Source organism: Podarcis raffonei, chromosome 1, assembly GCF_027172205.1.
Source record: "Podarcis raffonei isolate rPodRaf1 chromosome 1, rPodRaf1.pri, whole genome shotgun sequence".
NCBI lineage: Eukaryota > Metazoa > Chordata > Lepidosauria > Squamata > Lacertidae > Podarcis > Podarcis raffonei.
In genome coordinates, this window is record NC_070602.1 from 33,418,565 (window position 1) to 33,442,185 (window position 23,621).

General features: G+C 40.3%; 1 protein-coding gene across 2 annotated transcripts; it reads left to right on the forward strand.

The window, feature by feature from the left end:
* Positions 1 to 1,950: 1,950 nt before the first annotated feature.
* MBIP (MAP3K12 binding inhibitory protein 1) lies at positions 1,951 to 17,417 on the forward strand. Of its 2 annotated transcripts, XM_053380192.1 has the most exons (9): positions 1,953 to 2,163; positions 6,165 to 6,275; positions 8,143 to 8,364; positions 8,476 to 8,572; positions 11,119 to 11,184; positions 12,868 to 13,020; positions 14,142 to 14,239; positions 15,180 to 15,218; positions 16,933 to 17,417. In XM_053380192.1, the coding sequence occupies exons 1-9, from the start codon at positions 2,032 to 2,034 to the stop codon at positions 17,035 to 17,037; spliced, it is 1,023 nt and encodes a 340-aa protein (XP_053236167.1). In that variant the 5' UTR covers positions 1,953 to 2,031; the 3' UTR covers positions 17,038 to 17,417. The 2 variants fall into 2 exon arrangements, with proteins under 2 accessions (XP_053236174.1, XP_053236167.1); XM_053380199.1 differs by lacking the exon at positions 6,165 to 6,275 and having other exon boundaries at positions 1,951 to 2,163.
* Positions 17,418 to 23,621: the final 6,204 nt, after the last annotated feature.

The following is a 23,621-nucleotide window of genomic DNA, read 5'->3' on the forward strand; positions in this document are numbered from 1 at the left end:
CCTCCCCCACAACAAACACTCTGTGAGGTGAGTGGGGCTGAGAGACTTCAGAGAAGTGTGACTGGCCCAAGGTCACCCAGCAGCTGCATGTGGAGGAGCGGAGACGCGAACCCGGTTCCCCAGATTAGGAGACTACCGCTCTTAACCACTACACCACACTGGCTCTTGGGGGGTAGGAAGACTGCATACTTCCCATAGCAGCCCCTTAATTACCTCGTATGGGTCAGAGAGATGTTATTGTCAGCCATCTTCCAACGCGCCACCTGGTGGCCCCCCCATACTTGCATTTCCAAAAAAGTTCCCACTGGCACCAGTAGAGGCTTCCCTTGAAAAAACAGTTACAAACTGTGGGTTGGAAAGAGTTAAACATCCTTTCCTCACCCTACCCTCCAGTCCCAAGGCTGTTATTTACATTTTAAAAAATGTTATACAACATATAACCTTTATTTAAAACCGTGTGCTAGGCACTATATAAAACTAGGTGTCTCTGCCCACACATTTCAAAGGGCTGCTTTGTGTGGTGTTTGGGGCTTAATTCTCCCTCTGCATGGCAAGAAGCCTGCTAGAGACAGACATGCGTGAAGGGGAAGTCCACGCATATACAGCTGGGGCTCAAGCTAAAGACTGTACCTCCCTGCATCAGCCTTCTTCTGGGAAGGCCTTTCTCATGGTCCTGACACCTTCACAGGCATGCTTGGTGAGCACACAAGGGCCTTCTTGGTGGCTGCTCCCAGATTGTCAAACTCAACTCCTTTCTGCTTTCCTTTTGCCAGCAGGCAAAGACCTCTTTGTTGCGACAAACTGGCAGCAACTTCCGAGGGTGGGTGTTGTGCTATCTTTGCATGTGTTTTTAAATGTTTATACAGTGAAAGGGTTATTGCTGTTTTTTAATATTTGTATTTATTCTCTCTCTCCCTCTCTCTCTCTCTCTCTGTGTTAAAGTAAAGGTAAAGGGACCCCTGACTATTAGGTCCAGTTGTGGCCGACTCTGGGGTTGCGGCGCTCGTCTTGCTTTATTGGCTGAGGGAGCAGACGTACAGCTTCCGGGTCATGTGACCAGCATGACTAAGCCGCTTCTGGAGAACCAGAGCAGCGCACGAAAACGCCGTTTACCTTCCTGCCAGAGCAGTACCTATTTATCTACTTGCACTTTGACGTGCTTTTGAACTGCTAGGTTGGCAGGAGCTGGGACAAAGAAATAGGCGCTCACCCTGTTGCGGGGATTCGAACCGCCGACCTTCTGATTGGCAAGTCCTAGGCTCTGTGGTTTAACCCACAGCGCCACCCGCATCTCTTGCCTTTAACATTTAAAAGGAACAGCAAATCATATTTGCATAGTATTCAACTTGAGTTCTTTATGAAAGGCTTACATTTAGTCATCTGCTTAAGGCATGAACCTTATCACTCTGCCCTTATTCTGACTTTGCTCGAGCGGAATGTCGTGTAGCAGGCACTGAACACACGCGCTCTTCTTTTCACGCAGCTGCTGTCCCCAGGCGAATCCCTGGATTGTAAGATGCTCAGGGCTGGGTCTTGTCCTACATACATATACACACATACAAACGCTTCACCGGATAGCTCAGTCGGCAGCACACGAGACTCTAAATCCCAGGGTCGTGGGTTCGAAACCCACACTGGGTGAAAGACTCCTGCATTGCATGAGGTTGGACTAGATAACCCAACTCTACAATTCAAACATCTCCTTTCCCAGATGCTTCTCAACGCATCCACGTTGGGCAACGATCAAAGCGGCTGCTCCGCCCTTCAAACAGCAGCTGGTGGCTAGCAAAGGCGCTCCCCTTGAGAAGGACCGCGTTTACACGGAGAAGGGCAGGAGATAGCGCGTCTCAGCAGCCCCGCAGCTGCGTCCTTCCCGCTACCCATCGGTCATGTGAGTGGGCGGGGCCCTGAAGCCGCTCCGGAGGCGAGCCTTCCTCCGTCATCCCCGTGCGACGAGGCGCGAGGGGCGGAGGGAGGGGGAGGCATGGCCCCCGCCGTCGCGCCCGGGGCTGTTTGTTGTGGGCGGCTGTTATGGCCTCCGTCGCGGGAGAGGCCGGCTGCATCCCGCCCGAGGTCTCCGCCCCGCTAGGGGACTCCTCCGAGGAGGCAGCCGGAGAGGTCTTGAGAGGCGCCCTGCGCTCGCTGCCGGCGCTGGTGGGGCAGGTTAGTTTGGCTTGGGAGGGAGCCAGCGCAGCAGCCGCGCTTGGCGGCGGAGGCAGGAGGGATGAGGGGCAGTTGCCGCCGTGGAAACATCCTCGAAAGGGGGGGGGGCTTATCTAAAAGGGGGAAATAAAAGGTCGGCCCTGACACCCAGCTCCGATCTCTTCACAAGTTTCCCGAAAGACGTGTATCTGCACGAGACAATCGTGTTAAAATAGTTTTTAAGGAGTCTCTCCAAGGAAAAGAGGCTTATGATTAAGCCTAGCATAGTGCTTCAGGGCTCCCTTCCCACGTTTTCTCCGTCACGCTTCGCGTATCTGAGCCTCGAACCGAGCTTACCAAACCTAAGCTTGCTACTACTTGGAAGCAACTGCTATTGATTTCCGCAGGAACCTCTTGCAACCCTCGATGATTGTTGTTGCTGACATGCATGCCCCACAGAAATCAATAGGATTACAAGGGACGTTTTAATCCTCACGTTTTTCCTAGTGGGGTGTTGCTTTCATATATTTCATTTAGCCTTTCTAGGCTCGTTTTTCGTTGATGCATTTGGTACATTGCGCTTCCCAACCCCAACCCCCCACCACTCACGAGTGTGTAATGTAAATCTGCAAATTTGGGAACCTATTTTGTATATGGCTCTTCCTCTTCTTCCACTCTTTTTTTTATAATAACCTTCATTATTTTGACTTGTGTGACACTGGCACATGGGTGGCAGACACACAAACAGTAGTCTATCTGCAGTGAACAAATGTAAGTAGCTGAAGAACTGAGTTCAAATTGTGGTTTACATATTGTAAGGAAGGGGAGCAAAAATCCCATGTGAAACTCAGCATTCTGTAATTGCTTTTTTGCCACCTTTTTAAATGCCTACATACACACATTTTACAGCCTGCCTTTCTAAAGGATAAAAATCTCTTTAAGGCTTGTGTTACAATAGCTCTTAAAAAACCTCTGCTATTAACCTAGGTAAAATGTAACAAATACAGGCCTGTCCTCAAAATCTTCTCTTGCATCCTTGAGCATTTACATGCATTTCAATTAAACAGAAGCACATATTGATTGAGGAGTAGATAAATGGTTTATTTCTATCTGCATTGATGGTAAGATGGCTGCTGGAGTGTAGTATCACTTCTAGTGTCCAAACTTTTTTTAAAAAAAGTGAGTTGAAAGTGGGAGAGGATGAAGAGAGGAGCCATAAGAATTCTTTACAATGAGGAAAGGATCTATTACAGAGACAGATAATTAAAAGATTCAATAGCTATAGTTTCAAGAAGTGGTTTGATCAAGGAACTTTAAAGAAGAAATAGAAATTGATCAGAGTCAATAGTGTCATGTTACGTCTTTTGTTAAACTACATGAAGTGGGTGGAAATTAGTTAGATGGAAACTAGTTGTCTGGCTTTTTGAAAGTGGCATTTTCTCCAATGGATAAAGGATTAGATTTAGATCTGGGAAATATGGGCTCAAGTCTTCATTCCTGTTTTGGATTTATTTTGTAGCCTTGGCCATATATCATCATCAGTTCCCCTTCTCTTAAGATGGTATTACAAATATATTGTTTCATTTGCAATGAAGATTGTAAATGATTTTCAACATCAGTACTTCAATCCTAAACATATCTGCTCAGAAGTAAGTCCCATGGACATTGATGGGTTTTAACTCAGCTTACAGCAGTCTTAAGTGTAGGGAAAGGCAATGTGGTGGATCCGTTGTTGCATCCCAAGCCCTGCTGCTTTGGCAGACAACTGGGGGACTAGTTTCTGTCATTTTTATTGAAGTGAAGTCTGGGCTGGCACTGCTGAAGGGCCTGAGAATTGGTCTCTCAGGGAATATACAGAGCTTTGGATCCATCCCATCAAAAACTGCCCAGTAATACAGTGTTAGGGCTTTCCCCTTTCTACTGCTGGTAGAAGCCAGCAGAGGGGCGTGTATGTGCCATCCTAACATATTGCCCATCCAGTCATCATAGGAACACTGGAAGGTTCCCTATACTAAGTCAGGTCATTGGTCTGTCTAGCTCAATATTGTCTACATTGACTGACAGCAGCTCCCCAGGGTTTCGGACCTCTCTGGAGCTTCCAGGAATTGAACCAGGGTCCATCTGGGTGCAAAGCAGATGCTCTGCCACTGAATTATGGCCCTTCTCCATGCTGTTCAACATGGGGTGGAGGAGGGATAGGAGTTCACTTAAAGTGTCTATAGAATTGCAACCTAAAAGTGCTAAATAAAGTAATGTCTGCGGAAGGAAACCAGTGTAAATCATTTGGTAAAAATCTTCCTCCCACTTTTTGTAGCCTCAGTTGAAATTAAAATTTTCAGTGAAATGTTTTCACATAGGATACACACACACACACACACACACACACACACACACAGAGTATACTGAAGTGTATCATTATTTTAAAATAGAAAATAGCCATCATTAGTACTGAGCTTATCCCCATATTTTGAGAACATCTTCTAAACTCCCAAGGGCATCCATGGGAGAAGCAGAACATATGAGAAAAGTTGCACAAGGCATGAGTGCAGGGAAAGTGAAAATGGGAGCATCAACTACTTCCACATCTTTTATTTTAAAAGCTAGTAATATTCAAATATATATAGGCCGAGGGCCTTCTGGCGGTTCCCTCACTGAGAGAAGCGAGGTTACAGGGAACCAGATAGAGGGCCTTCTCGGTAGTGGCGCCCGCCCTGTGGAACGCCCTCCCATCAGACCTCTGAAGGCAGCCCTGTTTAGGGAAGTTTTTAATGTTTGAAGTTTTATTCTGTTGGGAGCCGCCCAGAGTGGCTGGGGAAACTCAGCCAGATGGGCAGGGTATGAATAATAAAATTATTATTATTATTATTATTATTACGCCCAATTACGCCATAGCAGAAAATTTCAATATATACCGTATTTTTTGCTGTATAAGACGCACCTAATTTTTGGAGGAGGAAAACAAGAAAAAAAATATTCTGAATCTTAGAAGCCAGAACAACAAAAGGGATTGCTACGCAGCGAAAGCAGCAATCCCTCTTGCTGTTCTGGCTTCTGGGATAGCTGCACAGCCTGCATTCGCTCCATAAGACGCACACACATTTCCCCTTACTTTTTAGGAGGGAAAAAGTGAGTCTTATAGAGCAAAAAATACGGTATATGTTTCAGTCCTCTGAAAAACATATATCTTTTATATGTAGAAAAAAGTGGCATATTTTCCCCTGGGCTTGGAAATAATCTGTTAAATGGCTCCTGGTTTCCTAGGCTGCTTATGCCTTCCCCACTGTTGCTCATAATATTGGAGTACCCTTCACCCCAAAGTGCTCAGAGTGTACTAAATATTTCAGTTGAGGGAAAACACTAGTGGAAACCACCAATAATGTGTCCCAAATTGTTAAACTCCTGGCCCAATTCCACCTCTGTATTTACATACAGCATAAATAGGGCATGTCTGAAGTAAGAATATTGAAAAATCCTCAAAAGCAATGATGTTCAGGAACAGGGGGTTAAGTTTCTAGACTCAAAATGGCAGTAATTTTTAGCAGAAAAAATAAAACTACAGTAACTAATTGAAATCTATGCAGTTAACTGTCACATGTGCGCCATTAGAATGTCACCTCAGAACATGATTGTTTTAAAACTTGAGTTGATTAACCTGCAGATTCCTCTGTCATTAGAAGTGAGAATGACAACTAGCTTAGATAGTAATAGATTTATTCTCTATAAATTTACCTGAGGACTAGGAACATAGTCCAGAAGCAGTATCTCACAGAGTAACAGTTGCCAGGAAGCAACAGCAGGAGATGACTTGTACGGAAGGCCTGCTTGTTTGCTTTCCATAAGCATCTGCTTGGTCAGTGTGGGAAGCAGGCTGCCAGACTTGGGAGTAGACCATGGGCCTGATTCAGTCTGTTCTTGATGCTTTCGACTGATGTGAAATTCCCGTTTAACTCTTAGGCTATTTGTGGTTGGAAGGGCTGTTGTGTTGAAGCCCTCTTGTGACATGATTTGTTTCACTTTTGAAGCTTAATATTGGAGAAGATGTGGTGAAAATTAACATCGACTGGAGCAAGCTTCAAAGTACATCACCCGCATTGCTATTTACTGCTCTGCAGCAGCATATATCAGGTTTACAGGTAATTTTTTTCCCTTGGAACTTTAAAAACTCAGCTCTCTCAGAGTAATCCTTAAATGCAGAACCTCAGCTCAGCAGTTAGGGCTGCTGTGTAAGGAAATGGTGCATCTTACTGTATTGTACACCTGAGGTTCCACGGTGCTTTCTAAAAGATTTAAACCTGTTACCTTAAAACAATTATCAGAAGGATTGTGGGAATAGCATTGCAAGCTACTGTGGATAAGTAGATTGCGCAAATGCAGTCCTGTTGATTTCTACACTTCCATTGTAAATGCAGTACATTTCCATCTGTGGTGGGTTATAATTAAGCAATAACACGGCAGGTGTGTGTCATGCTATGATAATGATTCCATGCGTTGGGTGAGTTCTGCGGTTCGTAGAGTGCTTTCAGTGGATCAAGAAGTGGCATTATCCCAGCATGATGCATCCTGGTGTGTGTGTCTGCAATTAACCATATTTCCAGCACAGATTTTTTTTTTCAAAGTAACTTCTTAGATATTTAATCTTTCATCTTGTCAAGTAACCAGTTGCTCTGTGTTATCCTATTCATTTGACATTTTAAAACCATTATTAATGTGAAGTTGCACTATTTGCCTTGCTCCTTGTTTTTGGATGTCATTTTTGATTGCATGCTAGCACAGTTCATGTGGTGTCTGTGTGATGCCACAATGAGAATATATTCAACTGAGGTGTGGCCTGTCACAACATCTCCTTTGCAACTTCTCTTGGGAATAAAACAGAATGATGTTGGTTCATTTCCTGTCTGTCTTTGTGGGGGGCTTGTATAGCAGAAATTTCCCGATGATTGTGCCATCATTCTAAATAATGTATATATCAAAAGCTTTTAAAAAAGAAAAGAACTTGCAGGGCAGTGAGCACAACAAGTGCTCTCATGCAATTGTTTCTTAGTATGAGAACTAATAACCTTGTAAGTGGATGTTATTATTTTGTTACTGTTTTTTCAGACAATTTGATAGTGCCAACCGAAGTATTTCTATTAATAGCATTGGTGTAAAATCCTAATTTTGTAGCTCCAAATAAGGAATAAACATTAAGCTCAATTAAATGGAAGTGGGGGGATTGCTGATGCTGTAAATCACTTCATAGTTTTTGATTGTTTGCATGATTTGCAAGTGCTGTTTTTTGCTGGGTTGCTGTCTAGCCCTTTTATTGCAGGTTCTTTAAAAGTGTAACAGAAGAAGTGATGAACTAACTTGTATTTGGGTTTATTTTGTCGTATGACTTTGCACAGAAAATGCAAAGGTTATAAATAGGGCTTTTTTTAATGATGAGAAAAAAAAGGTGCATTTATTTTGCTTCTCTGGTTATTGGCTGTGTTGGGAGATGTATGAGCCTGGAGTACAATGTTTGTATTCTCCCATGCATTTTGGGTGGCTGCGTTTCAAGTGGAGATGCTGCCAGTGATGTAGTGTTAAAGCAAGAGCTTTAACAGAATGAGAGTCTTGGCTCTCATGTTAAGGAGGAAAAATACTTAAGCCTTAATGTTCTGGGTAAGCATTTGAATGGCATGTAAATTAAGGGGCATTGGTGCCGAAGGGTGCTGCTTTGATTTGGTACAAAACAGATGAGTAACAGGCAGATTTTCTCAGATAGTCTGGACCCTCCAGAGGTTGTCCCCCCCCCCCCCAAATACACAGATTAGTAAAAGGCACTGATCGAAAGGGCAGTGACACTTAGAGATGTTGTATTTTAATTCTAGTTTGATTGGATTATGTACACAAAGGTGATGGCATATGGCCTCCACAATTATTTTAAGAAGCTTGCTTTAGAGATTCCAGTTAAGAAAAAGTGTTCTGTCAGTTTGAATCCCATCTCTCTCTCCCTCTCTCTCTCCTTTCTTTTCTTAGCCATTTATAGAAAAACTCCAGTCTTTGATTAAAGAAGAAAGCACTGTACCCGCTGATGATTCCAGTAAGACAGAAGGTGGAAAGTGTGAGACTAATTCAAATGTAATAGAAAAAGACTCGCAGATGGAAGTGACACATGCAGCTTTTGGTTCTGCAAGCCTGAAAGAGGCTCATGTTGATTTTGACCCAGAAGTAGTCCAAATAAAAGCTGGGAAAGCTGAAGTGAGTGAGTCTTGGGCCACTTTTTTTTTTCTTTTCTAAACTAGACCATTTCTCCCCTATTTTGAATGGAAATAATGAAATCTAAATACAAGTTGTCCCTGTCACCTGCAGATTGAAAGACGAATATCAGCCTTCATTGAAAGGAAGCAAGCTGAGATCAATGAAAACAATGTCAGAGAATTTTGCAATGTTATCGATTGTAATCAAGGTAGCTGTCCACTTGCGGTTTAATTTTCTTACCCTTTTAAGTGTGATCTCTTGCCCTATTATTTGAACAGCTCTTTAAAAAAAATTGAAAAAAGGGCAATGTTACATAGTTAACCATGTAAAAGGCATTGGTTGGACAAAACGTAAAGGGAGTCTTAGTTTACAACACCCTGATTTGTACTCATTTATAATTCGGTCCCAGTGACTTCAATAAACTTATTTCCAGTGTAATCTAATTCTTATTCTAGGGTATTCTCAATAACTGTAGTGGCATACAAAAGTGTACATGATTTCCAGACTGCACCCTTAACTAAGAATATGGCTTTTCTAAAAATATTTTGGGGAAAGCTATATGGGGTATGAATGGAGTCCCCTTCCTTACTATAAATCAATCTAAGCAAGTCTGTATTTACTGGGTTTTTTAACCTGTTCTCTTCTTACTAATTGCATTTTAGTGCGAGTAACTGTGCACAGAAATGTATCACAGAAGTGTTTTAATAATGTGCACTAATAATGATTCTTAAAACGTGAGGAGAAAAGTATGCTCTTAATGAAGTATAACTTCTGGATTTCATCATTTAGATGTACTGAAGAAGATAAGCGTGGTTGTTAAGCTCCTTTAACTTGTCATTGATATTTCCATTTTATACATGGCCATCACTTGTCCAACACACCACATCCCTCAGAAACTACATTTCTCTCTTTCTGTACCAGTGACCAAGATCATACCACTGCCCAAGTCATCTTTCATCATCAGTGGTATTGCTTTCTGGGTATTAAAAGGACCAACTCTGAAGGTGAACATTTTTCCACCTGTGCTTTTGATTATTATTAAACTAGATGAGAAAAATGGAATACAGCAATCACACGAATTATGTCATGAATAAAATCAAAATCGAACAATAATACATATGTGTGATATGCCTGCGACACCAGTTCCATAGTTTTATAAACAGAGCAAGATTCCTCAGTATCTTAAGAAAGGCAAATAACCATTTCAGTATTTTGATCATATTGTCTTTTCCAAAAGGCGACACATTCAATTGGTAAAGTTGTTCTTTACAATTCTTAAACCTTATGAAATGTGTAAGCTTCACCACCAATAAGTGCTTGCCTTCCAGTGAAACCATATCTATGTATACTCAAAAGTCTCCTTTAAGTTAAGTGGGCTTGCTTCCAGGAAAGTGTTTATACAATTGTAGCCTTAATCATTCTTCAGTAGGTTTTTTTCTGTTCTCTACTTGGAAACAATTTCAGTTTTTTCAGTAATTAACACGTTAGTTACCACTTTTCTCTATTCGTATCTTACATAATTTTTATATAACCTGGTGCATTATAACTTTGCCCTCTTATTTCCTTAATCATAGCAAAAAGTCTGACCCCAAATAAAACATTTTGGCAAAAACAAAAAACAAACCACCAATTATCAAAGTCATCAGCAGAACTGACAGCATCTCCAGCGCCTATCGTCTTGTATTAAATGCATCTGTCTCAATTTACCTTGTGCTGTATACCACCTGCACATGATTTTAAAGTGATTTCCCCTTAAATTAGTTGATATAGAATACTTGATTTCTTGTGTAAATACATACTCACATGAATATTCTATAATATCACTCCTTAAATATTTTCCCAGTCTAGTCTAAATTTATGTTCAGTGGGAACTTATGTTTTGAGGAAATGATAATGTTCAGAAAATAAACCTTTGGTTTTTACCAGATTTTTATAGCTATATCTATAGTGTGTGTGTGTGTGTATATATATAATTTCAAAACTTGTTTAATTTTAACCAAGTGTTTACTAATCCATTCTATTACAAAAGCATTTAACAGAAAACATGATATAATTCCTCACATACATGACTTTAGAAAGTATCCATCTTTAAAATAAGAATAAAAATAAATTATTTAAATGAGTGCCTTGCCCAAACAATTAAAGTAACCATAAATTCACTCCATTTAAGAGTATCATTATAAAAACAAGTCTAATTGGAAAGCAAATCATCTTATCCTTATCCTAAATATTTGACACAGGAGTATTGCCAATCTCTCTCTCTCTCTCTCTAAGGTGCACACTTGGAACATATAAGATTGTACATTTTAATATTGAAAGCTGGGCGCTTCTGGAAATTGGCATTTGTTAAGTGTTAATGGGGTTTTTACTTTTTAAAATATTAATAGAGCAGTATAGTTAATAACTGCTAAACATGAAGACCCTAAAATGTGGATATTATTATTGTCCCTAGAAAAAGTAATCTCAGTAATCTGTGTATCTGTAATCTGGCCTACAGTAAGTAAAACCAAGTTTGAACATCAGCACTGAGTGTTCTGTGCTTTTAGGTTGAAATCCAATTTTAGTCATTTTTGGGGTAGATAGACTGAAATCAGTAACTTAAGTCTATTGATTTCAGTGGGTCTACTCAGAATATGACATAATTGGATACTGCATCTTATTTAGGTATGCTAGCTGGCTCTGTTAAGCCTCTGGAGCGAAGTGTGGGCTTTTTAAATGACTGCACTAATGATCACTTATTAAAAACACTCTTAGAAAACAGTTGTGCAAGGACTGATGCAGTGTTCACACCTTACCCAGGATTCAAAAGTCATGTTAAGGGTAAGTACTATTTATCATTATCTGTCAGTGTATTTAATGAGGGATTTTGTCCTCTAAAGTAACCCTTTAAAAAAAGAAGAACCAATACAATTAATATAGGCAAGAGGGAACTTGGTCAGTTTCTCTACGCTCTTGAACTAGACATTCACTTGATAACGGAAGATCTCTCTCTTTCTAAGATGAGACATCAATTGAGGCGATATATCTAGGCCAATGTACGTTTATTCAGAAAAAAAAAGTTCCCAACTGAGTTGTGGGATTACAGCATCTGTTCATTTTCTAAGCCAATGAGAGACACTTTGTTCAGCTGCATTAGAAATGTTTGTCATTTTATATTAAATTTAGCTTTTCAGAAACAAGTGCTAGAAACTTGGGTTGGGGAGATGATTTTTTTATTACTGTTATTTAAAAAAATTATCCAGCTGTGATTTTAAGCACACCTATTAGGAAACAAATCCCATTGAACTCAGCAGGGCTTGTTTTGAAGTAAGTATGCTTGTGATCAGACTGTCAGCATTCTACAAAAGACTGTGGCTACTGTGGTAGAAAATGGCTTTTGGATGAAAGTTGCCTTGCATTATTATATCACTGATTCTCTAATTGCCTTTGTAGAATGGTCAAAAGCTTTATTCTTTAGGAAAGCTTTTGGACCATAAATGGTTGTTTCGCTTTTGAAGTGGTTTTAATTGCTGTGATTAAATTATTTTTTCATAGTTTTGTTCTCCCTCCTTCACCCCCTCCTGTTTTAGTGAGTTATTGCTGCTTTATTGCCATTTATTGTCATTTTTTTAAAAAAATGCTAGGTTATTTAACTTGGTGGTGCTAAACACATTGGGCTTGTTGAGGAAAAGTGGGGTATAAATGTTGTAAATAAAGAAACAAATCAATGGCTAGCTTTAAAAAAAAAAAGATGGCAGTGTGAAAAGTTCAAGGAGTAATTCTCTAGAATAGCTGTCTGGAGCAAAGGTGGGGAACTGGTTTGACTCCAATCTCCCATCACCCTCTGCCCCGGCCAGCATGGTCAATGGTCAGGAATGACCATTGCTGTTAATCCAGCAATGTCTGGAGAATCAAATGATATTGCTCCCTCTTTCTCTCTTTTGTGGAGCGTTTATTGTGGGAGTCTGGAACTCCTGCTAATTGTATTCTTGGGGGGGGCGGGGTGAAGAGCAGGTGAGTCATTTCTATTAAGCTGAGCACCACATAATCTTTAGTACTTAATAGTTGCTAATTTACCATATTGAAAGTAAGCTCTGCCATGCAGTTTCTAATTGGAGGTGTTTTAAGTTAGTGTAGAATCACAGTGCAGTAGTGCACATGACAAGAACAATTCAAAGCACATGGGATAGTCGTATTTATTTTCCCCAGCATGATGCGTACAAACAGCAGGGGTATTTGAGTCAGTAAGGAAGAGTAATTGAAGAATTCAGAAGTTAGGTGTCTTGTGCAGTTTAGCCACCACCAGAGTAGAATGCGGAACATTACAGTTTAAGTTAGGGACAAATGCAAATTGAGATTGGTTAGAATTATATTCTCTTAACTAAGGAAGCAGCCCTGGGAGTAGTCCTTACTTTTCTAGCGAAATTAATGAAATTGCACTGTCAAAGGTATTCTCCTTGCAGATAATCCTTGCTCATTCCTTCCATGTGTGTAAAATATTCATCTTCTACTTCTTGAACCTAGTTTCTCGAGTTGTAAACACCTACGGTCCCCAGACTAGAAGTGACAGTGCTCATGGGTCCACTCATAAGGCGAACTCCCTTTCTCGGGATTGTGGGAATCAGGCTGTAGAAGAGAGACTGCAGAACATTGAAGCACATTTAAGGTTGCAAACAGGTTTGTAGAAAGCTTGTTATCTGTGTATGCAAATCATTTGTATTCGTGCCCTCAGTTGTGAGTCATTCAGTGCAGCAGAAACCATCAGAAGTATAAATTCAAAGTGTAACTATAGAGAAGGCTACACTTTTATCCCTGGTGTCCTATTTCTTACTTTTGGACTTCAAAATTTGGGACTGTCCTGGCTGAAGAATGATGAGACAAGGATTAGAATTGTTCATGTAAAAGCACTAGGCATTGCATTTCCTTCTCTCTTTTTGTCCCTCCCTCAAAAAAAAAATCTGTAGGAATTACTTGTGCAGGTGTTCAATCTAGTTGGATACACTACTCAGTGGCTGGTGGTCTTTGACATGTTTACTGCTGTCAGGCAGCTTGCTGGGCAGCCTAGCATGTTCATTACTAGCCTCTTCCCAATATAAGGAATGGACAGAAAAACTCACTATGTTCTTGTAAAGATCCAAGAGAGTTATTATACTGTGGGAGATATATATAGTCTGCAAATCTAAATGTGTGCATTTTATTTTTCATGCCAGTCATGTTTCACTTCCAGTACAGTACATCCACAAAATTTTGAAGTAGAAGTGTAAGGACTCTGGCATATGGTTCTTCAGATGGAAAAATGTCACAACTCACAACAATAAGTGTAGTCAAGGTCCCTTTGCAGAAATCCTGATCAGTGGTTTCATTAACTCTGTTTGATGGAGCATAATGGACATATTTTCAAAGAACAAGAAGTAAAATACAAGATGAGATTTATTCTTTAAAAACAAAGCAAAATATTAAACCTATGTCTTTTTTGCAGTTACATTCAGAGCCCTGGATCACCACATGTATATAAGCAACGCACTTCCCAAACCCAATCTTAGAATCCTGCCTTGCTAGGATTCAGTAGGTCTTGGCACCAGAGTATTACTATTTAATGTTGTATGTTTCCCCTCCTATGCACCCTTTTGATATGTTCACATCTTGGTTGAGATATTAATCTTAAACACTATACTGAAGTTTTCTTTTCTTTTTTGAATGCTTCTAGTCATGCTAGCTTTTCATATCTATCTATCATCCATCTATCTATCTATCTATCTATCTATCTATCTATCTATCTATCATCTCCCATAATACAGGTGGACCAGTGCCAAAAGACATCTATCAAAGAATAAAAAAGCTAGAAGATAAGATTCTTGAATTGGAAGGAATGTCTCCCGAATATTTTCAATCTGTGGTAAGTCTAACTCTGTTGCGCTTAATAAGGTGCACAAAGCAAAGTATGTGGAGGTTCTCTATAGTAAAAAGGGGGGGGGGAGTTACTTCAGTCTAACCATTTTGTACCAGGCACAGAGTTTTCTGCTGTACTTTCCCAGCTCCACAGTCTGTCTTGTTCATTTCTCTGGAAGGGACATCTCTTCGTGATGCTCTCTACTGAGGACAGCTAGGCTACCAGCAGATACGATATGTTCTATGTACACACTGGAGAATTCTTGAGACACTGTTTTGGGAAGATGTACTAGTTTTTTAAAACTGTACAGAGTATTTTCCTCTTACAAAGGTGAAAATGTTTTTTCAAGAGCTAATTTACTCATTTGGATTTAAACACACACACACACACACACACACACACACACACACACGTATTCCAGGACTCAGGATACAGAAAATTAGGGATGAAGCCTGACTACAGTCCTCTGTGGTTTGCTTGCTTTTTTCCAGCAGGTTTTCCAGTCTAAAAAGAGCACACACACAGCTGCTAGGGTTGGTTAAAAACTCACTGGGCAACTGTTTGGGGAAGTAGTAAATCCAGCACCCACTCGTACACAGCTGGTCAGCAGGATTTAATATCCATGTGTGAAACCTCAGCAGTTGGATGAAAAAGGGAAGCCACATGTTGATAGTCCATCAATGCATGTGGTTCCCCATCTTTTTGCACATAATGTGCTCCTAGCAGTATTAGAATAAGCAAATTTTATATAGGAGAGGATTCAGGTGCTCACATTTCTCTTCAATAGAAAATGGAAGCCCTGTGTGAAGGATGGGCTCTAGGTTGGTGCCTCTTTCATTATGATGAGGAAAAAAATTATTGTCCTTTCTTGTTTTTGTAATACAAAAGAACCATAGTAGAGAATGCTTTACTTATATTTGGACTTTTGGGTTGGTCTTTTTTTCAGAATTTGTCGGGCAAGAGAAGGAAAACCCAACAAAACCAAGTGAGTTGTGCTAACCTGTGTGTTTCTTGCAATTAAAAATTCAGAGGTTTATAACCTTTGGTATTCCTCTACTCTCAGCTTGCTTAAGCTAGAATAGACACACCAGAAACCCCTCCGCAACACATGCATTTTCTTTGTCTCTGTCAACTTAGCATATATTTTAGCACTGTTAAATATTTCATTGTTTCATCAACTTAAAGATAGGATGGACTCATATGGCACAGTGGCCCCAGCCAAAAAAACCCTTCTCCAGGCACCTTGGGGAGTGCTTAAATCTGCTTCTCAGTTCAGTCTGCTGGATTGCATGGGAAACAGTAACACCTCACATCTCTGGGGACCGACATCTCGCATAGTCCAGCCAATCCTCATGGGAATCAGAATCCAGTGTTCCCATAGGAGTATGGAGCTCCAAACATGGCATTCCACAAACATTTGAATCTGTCCTAATCCAGGATTTAATTATTTTTTTAAAAATCAAAGCATCAGCCCTTCTAAGTTCTCTAGCAGCACAATCCTGTGTGTGTTCACTCAGTTCCCTTGTACACTGTGAAATTTACAACTAACTCCAAAGGAAATGTGCATAGGGTTACACTGGATCTCAATTCTCAATATGAGAAATCATCTTGGTAGTTTATAGATAGCAAATTAAATTCACCGCGACTTTTTCCTCTCTCTCTCTCTCAGATTATTCTTATTCTAGCTAAAAAACGTTAGGAGTTTTCATCATAATTACCACCATAGTCACTGGGGAAATTCAGATGTATAGTAAATCATGATTTATTAAGCCAGTGATAAGCATCCTACACACAGAGACTTCCCTTACATGCCAACTTTGGTGCTTGTTTTATGGTTTCTTTAACTGCAATTTCCTATTACATCAGAAATGGAAAACTGTGGTCTAACTTTGGACTCCAGACATCAATATGAAAGCAGTCTTCATACTGTGATCTGTGGTCCAGCATTAAACCACAGTTTAGGATTTTTTTAGCACCCTCAGAAGCCATACCATATGTGATGTAAAGTGAAACTGGTTTATGTAACCGCGATGAAAGTGGTGAAATGGGCAAATACAATGAGAAGAGTGGGTTGAACATGAATAAGATGCTGATTTTCTGGATTCTATCATGAAAAGTAGCACGGAGTAATCCTGAAAAAGGCACTCAATCTCTTTTCATACACAACTGCCACAACTAGAGTAGTATATGCAAAAAAATGGAAAGAAAAGGAGATACCCACAAAATAAATATGGCAAAATAAATTGATAGAATACACAGAATTAGTAACTATGACCACGAAATGAGTGGAAGTGTTTTGAAGAATATCTTAGAGGATATAATAGTCAGTTTAACCTACAAGTAGGAATGAGCATAGGAACAGCAGATCACATTAAATAAAGGAAGATTTGAGACGAACATGGGTGGAATAATAGAATATGCAGCCAAGAAAAGACTGCCTAGAATGCCATGGGGAGATGGACTGGGAAGGATAAGAGATAAGAGGGATAAGATTCATCATTATCTCTTATCTGAGGATAAGAGATAATGATGAATCTTGTATGGTGTATATATATATGTTGTAAAAGTGCATAAACAAAAAGAAAAGCAGCACTGGGTCTTTTTTTATAAAAACGGGGGGGTGGGGGGAGAGACTAGAATGTTTCAAATGTTTATGCAACAAATCCAAGATGTTAACCTCTTTTTTTTCTGAATGGCAGAACTATTCTTTGGCTGAACTTGATGAGAAGATCAATGCACTTAAGCAAACACTGCTGAGAAAAACAAATGAAGGGAGGCCCAAGGTTGTTGATCAGCTTCTTTGAGTACAGTGATGTGACTTCATCGTGCTTTCATGTGTACTTAACTCCAGACTGCCCAAGTACTGTTTATCTAGGCACTCTGTGGAAATGAAACATTACATACGAACCAGTCAGATTCTTATTGGAAACCTAGGTCAAGTGAACTTTTTTTCTTCAAAATGAAGAATGCTTTTAAACGTCGCATTGTAAATGTCTCTTCCCTTCTGATGGAAAGGAGGGTCTGTAGAAACAATAAAAAGAAAACCATACTTCTTGTATGTGATGCCTGTGGATCAGAATGCCTCTTTAAATATAGTTTTATCCAAAAACTATAGTGCGAAATGTGATTGTTCATATAATTCAGATAGCTTTGTGAAATAAAGAGTTATATGTAGAAAAATAAAGCCAGCTTGCTGTGGTCTGGGTATCATTGGGAATTTCATGGTGTATTTAATGGGATGAGGGATTTCTTGATGTAAGAAGGTTAACTGACATACATCGCTAGGTGATGAGTTATGAGTGATACTGTTCATTCATGAGTTAATACTGAATGCTTATAGAAGTGAAATCCTTACGACTATTTCAAAAGAAGAAAAGCAACTGCGTTACACTGAACTAACTCTTTCCACACAAGTTACCTTCACATAGGCTTTTTGAACTCTGTGCGATGCCTGTCTTGTCTTGACATCATAGACTCATAAGAGTTACTAGTGACCAAAAAGATCATCTCATCCGGGGACTTCCGGGTTAGCGCCTCCAGTAATGGCTGAATTCCTCTGATCGGGAGGGATTTGCTTCATGGAAATTAGGGTCTGGCCGCCACGGCGAAGGCGGGGACCCACTAAAAATCACAGGCGGGAGAAGCCTGTGAACGTGGGATTCGGCTGGCACCTTTTGCGCCTCCCCTACTCGCGGGGAAACCCGGTTTCGGGGATCTGGAGTGACGTGGGGTGAGTGGCGCGGTGCTGCAAATTGACTGCTTCTTTCACGGAGTGAAGCCGCATTGCTGTTGCCGGAGAGCGCTGACTTTTTCCTGTGGACAATTTGATCTTAAAACAACTACCCGTGAGTAGAAAGGAAAATTGGATTTTTAAACGTCTTAATTTGGCATCGAAACGGGGAGGTTTCAAACAGGAAGTCCGCCTTCCCCTTTTGTAAATAGACTGAAGCAAAGAAGCTGCAAGCTAAAGTCTTGGAGAGCCTTCTGTAAAGGATTAAACTTCCATCGGCTAAAATCATCAAACCCCCCTTGGAAGCAGGAGAAGAGGGGGGAAATTTTGGATCTTGTAAGCCTGCAGGAGAGAGTGAAGAAAGTTAAATTACCACCGCTCTGAACCTGGAAACGGGCTGCCAGTAAGACTAACGTTTTGGAAATGCTCATTGACTGTGAATAGATCGTTCGTTGACAGCTAGTTAAATAAGAGAAATACATTGTTTCCACTGTCTCCTTCTGCGTTTAAAAAGGAGTAAAAGTAACTGAAAATTGAAACCAACTTTATTGTTTGAACTGTGCTTAAAAGGATTGATACAAATAGAAATTGTTTCCCCCTAGAGGAAGCTTTTGAAATTGTTACATGAGCTGAGCTGGGGGATTTTCCAGCTGCAAGATAAAAAAAACTGTGAGAATCTGGGACTGACCTTGGAGCGCTAAGAATGTTGACAGAAGAAGCCTTAGTGGTTGCATTATGTAAGATAGATTCACTGGAACAGCTCCATAAGAAGACGGATGTGATGACCATAAAAATTGATAACTTGGGACAAAAAGTGACTAATTTGGGACAAAAAGTGAACAATATTACAGAAACCATTCAGGAATCGACACAGGGATCTACTTTGACATGGCAAATTGTGGAGAAGGCGGGGGAGAAAGTTGTTGCTGAACCTAAAGTAGTACAAGTGGAGAGGGAGAGAGCCCCAGCCTTGCAGATGCAATTTGATGACTACAAGTTGATGCTCTTTATGGGTGAATTTGGAGAAAGTCAGATTTTGAGGATTGGAGCCCCGCTTGGACTGGAGAAGGAAAGTTGGATAGATCCCTTCATGCAGGGATTTACTGACTTTTGGGACCTGGACTTGGGTCAGGAGGAGACTGGAGTTGTGGGGACCTCCAGATTTGGAGGAACTTTGAAATACGTCCTGAAATATCCTTTGAATCTTAGTTCTAACTATGGAGATTTGGCCGACCTGTCGAGAAGGAATAAAAACATTGCTAGGTGGGAATTTCCCCGAGATCTACTCTTCAACATTAAAGGAAGGAAAATAAGAACAAGATCAGGAGAAGACAAAGTAAAGTGCATGTATAAATATGAAGAAGACCTGCAGAAGGGACTTGGAAAAGAGTTAAGAGCCTCGGACAGAAGATCACCAGGTTGATGGACTATATGGAATTGACGGAAAAGACTGGAAGAATCCGAGACCAGGGAGAAGAGATGGTGGAAGAATATTGGAAAAAGTTTAAATATAGAAATAATGCAAAATTAATGAGTGTTAGAAAAATGATGGAATGGAATTATATGGCTTTAGTAGAAATGTTATAATGAATTAAGCATAAATAAGTACCATAGTATTAATGGAAAATAAGGTTAAAATATGTTTGGGAAAAATTTAAAGACTATTTACAGAAACACTGTAAAATTAATGAATGTTAGAAGGATCCTGGAATGAAGTTATTTGGCTTTAGCAGAATTGTTATAAAGAATTAAGTAAAAATAGACTGTTAATGGATCAAAGGGGGAAAAAATAAGGTTAGATTGTGTTAAGATAAATTTTAGGACAAAAATTGAGAAAGATGGAAAGGATTTGCTGAAATAGCTAACTGAACTAGAATACAAAAAAGGGAGGTGTGAGGAGGTCGTTGAAACAAGTAAATGAAAGATAAGATATGGGAATATTGGGTGTGTTTTTAATTGTCTCTTTTTGTTTTTGTTTTGTTAAGATAAGTAGTGTTTTTCGTTTCTTATGTATTGTATTGTATTGTTTTGCTTTGTTTAACTTTTTTTCTTCTTTTTGTAATCTTTAAACTCTTAATAAATATCACTTAAAAAAAAAAGATCATCTCATCCAACCCTCTTTTAGTATGGGAAAGCCACTACTGCAGCATCCCTGATTGGTTGCCATCCAGCCTCTGCTTTAAGACCTCTAAAGAGAAGAATGGAAAATTTTTTCAAAAGTGTCATGATCAATACTACTGCTATGGTAATGAGCACTAACAGCAAGTGTGTTGTAGAAGGGAAAGTGTTGGTTGTTGTGGACTAGGCAAATCTTTGTTAAAGGCCTGTCTTAGCCACAAAGCTCAGTGTGGTGCTCTTGAATAGGGTTGCCATACATCCAGAATTACCCAGACATATCCAGAATACTGCAGTCGGAAATAGTGTCCGGGTGGAATTCACAAAAAAATGTCTGGGGAACCCATGTTGGCTGTGCTATTTTTGGCAATTTCCCCTCATAATAGCTCAAAAGATTCATATATTTTTTTGCGAATTTGCCAGAAAAGCTGAACAGCTTTTTCTGTCTGGATTTTCACTGTTTGACAAGCCTACTCATGAACAATTCTCTAGTTTCTTAGCCTAATTGAGCTGATGGGTTTATTGGAGGAATACAAATACTTCATCATTACAAACTTTTATTATCTGCCTTGTAAGGTTAAATGTTACATGGCTAATAGAACTTCGAAGAAAATGGGATAGTAATTCATCATGGAATCACTCTTCACTGCAGAATAGAAGTAGACCTACAGCTTAGTTTTCCTAATTTGTCACCTGCACATTGGTAAACAACGTCCCGCATTTATACCACATTCCTACTTGCAGATGCCTTTTTATTTAGTTATCATTCTGTAACAAAAATATCCTAAGAAACCCAACTGAATTCTACAAATAGGGTGCTTTTTAACCCCAAGCAATGTTAATATTGGGGGGAGGGCATTTTTTAAGAGCAAAAATCGAGCAGGGGAGGTAGATACCTTCTGATAGAATACATATGGTTTTTAGAATATTTTAGCACCCCAGACACATATGAGTTGGTTTGGGGTAGAAAAATACCACACCTGTATATGTCAGTTTGATACTTTGTTGTTTAGTCGTTTAGTCGTGTCCGACTCTTCGTGACCCCATGGACCAGAGCACGCCAGGCACTCCTGTCTTCCACTGCCTCCCGCAGTTTGTTCAGACTCATGTTTGTAGCTTCGAAGACACTATCCAACCATCTCGTCCTCTGTCGTCCCCTTCTCCTTGTGCCCTCCATCTTTCCCAACATCAGGGTCTTTTCCAGGGAGTCTTCTCTTCTCATGAGGTGGCCAAAGTATTGGAGCCTCAGCTTCACGATCTGTCCTTCCAGTGAGCACTCAGGGCTGATTTCCTTCAGAATGGAGAGGTTTGATCTTCTTGCAGTCCATGGGACTCTCAAGAGTCTCCTCCAGCACCATAATTCAAAAGCATCAATTCTTCGGCGATCAGCCTTCTTTATGGTCCAGCTCTCACTTCCATACATCACTACTGGGAAAACCATAGCTTTAACTATACGGACCTTTGTTGGCAAGGTGATGTCTCTACTTTTTAAGATGCTGTCTAGGTTGGTCATTGCTTTCCTCCCAAGAAGCAGGCGTCTCTTAATTTCGTGGCTGCTGTCACCATCTGCAGTGATCATGGAGCCCAAGAAAGTAAAATCTCTCATTGCCTCCATTTCTTCCCCTTCTATTTGCCAGGAGGTGATGGGACCAGTGGCCATGATCTTCGTTTTTTGATGTTGAGCTTCAGACCATATTTTGCGCTCTCCTCTTTCACCCTCAATAAAAGGTTCTTTAATTCCTCCTCACTTTCTGCCATCAAGGTTGTGTCATCTGCATATCTGAGGTTGTTGATATTTCTTCTGGCAATCTTAATTCCGGCTAGGGATTCATCCAGCCCAGCCTTTCGCATGATGAATTTTGCATATAAGTTAAATAACCAGGGAGACAATATACAGCCTTGTCGTACTCCTTTCCCAATTTTGAACCAATCAGTTGTTCCATATCCAGTTCTAACTGTAGCTTCTTGTCCCACATAGAGATTTCTCAGGAGACAGATGAGGTGATCAGGCACTCCCATTTCTTTAAGAACTTGCCATAGTTTGCTGTGGTCGACACAGTCAAAGGCTTTTGCATAGTCAATGAAGCAGAAGTAGATGTCTTTCTGGAACTCTCTAGCTTTCTCCATAATCCAGCGCATGTTTGCAATTTGGTCTCTGGTTCCTCTGCCTCTTCTAAATCCAGCTTGCACTTCTGGGAGTTCTCAGTCCACATACTGCTTGAGCCTTCCTTGTAGAATTTTAAGCATAACCTTGCTAGCGTGTGAAATGAGTGCAATTGTGCGGTAGTTGGAGCATTCTTTAGCACTGCCCTTCTTTGGGATTGGGATGTAGACTGATCTTCTCCAATCCTCTGGCCACTGCTAAGTTTTCCAAACTTGCTGGCATATTGAGTGTAGCACCTTAACAGCACCATCTTTTAAAATTTTAAATAGTTCAGCTGGAATACCATCACTTCCACTGGCCTTGTTATTTGCAGTGCTTTCTAAGGCCCATTTGACTTCACTCTCCAGGATGTCTGGCTCAAGCTCAGCAACCCCACTACCTGGGGTGTACGATACATCCATATCTTTCTGGTATAATTCCTCTGTGTATTCTTGCCACCTCTTCTTGATGTCTTCTGCTTCTGTTAGGTCCTTACCACTTTTGTCCTTTATTATGGCAATCTTTGAACGAAATGTTCCTTTCATATTTCCGATTTTCTTGAACAGATCTCTGGTTCTTCCCATTCTGTTGTTTTGCTCTATTTCTTTGCATTGCTCGTTTAAGTAGGCCTTCTTGTCTCTCCTTGCTATTTTTTGGAAATCTGCATTCAATTTCCTGTATCTTTCTCTATCTCCCTCGCATTTTGCTTGCCTTCTCTCCCCCGCTATTTGTAAGGCCTCATTGGACAGCCACTTTGCTTTCTTGCATTTCCTTTTCATTGGGATGGTTTTCGTTGCTGCCTCCTGTATAATGTTGCGAGCCTCCATTCATAGTTCTTCAGGCACTCTGTCTAGCAAATCTAAATCCTTAAACCTGTTCCTCACTTCCACTGTGTATTCATAAGGGATTTGATTTAGATTGTATCTTACCGGCCCAGTGGTTTTTCCTACTTTCTTCAGTTTAACCTTGAATTTTGCTATAAGAAGCTGATAATCTGAGCCACAGTCAGCTCCAGGTCTTGTTTTTGCTGACTGTATTGAGCTTCTCCATCTTTGGCTGCAGAGAATATAATCAATCTGATTTCGATGCTGCCCATCTGGTGATGTCCACGTGTAGAGTCGTCTCTTGTGTTGTTGGAAAAGCGTGTTTGTGATGACCAGCTTGTTCTCTTGACAGAACTCTATTAGCCTTTGCCCTGCTTCATTTTGCTCTCCAAGGCCAAACTTGCCAGTTGTTCCTTTTATCTCTTGATTCCCTACTTTAGCATTCCAATCCCCTATAATGAGAAGAACATCCTTCTTTGGTGTCACTTCTATAAGGTGTTGTAAGTCCTCATAGAATTGGTCAATTTCAGTTTCTTCAGCACCAGTAGTTGGTGCATAAACTTGGATTACTGTTAT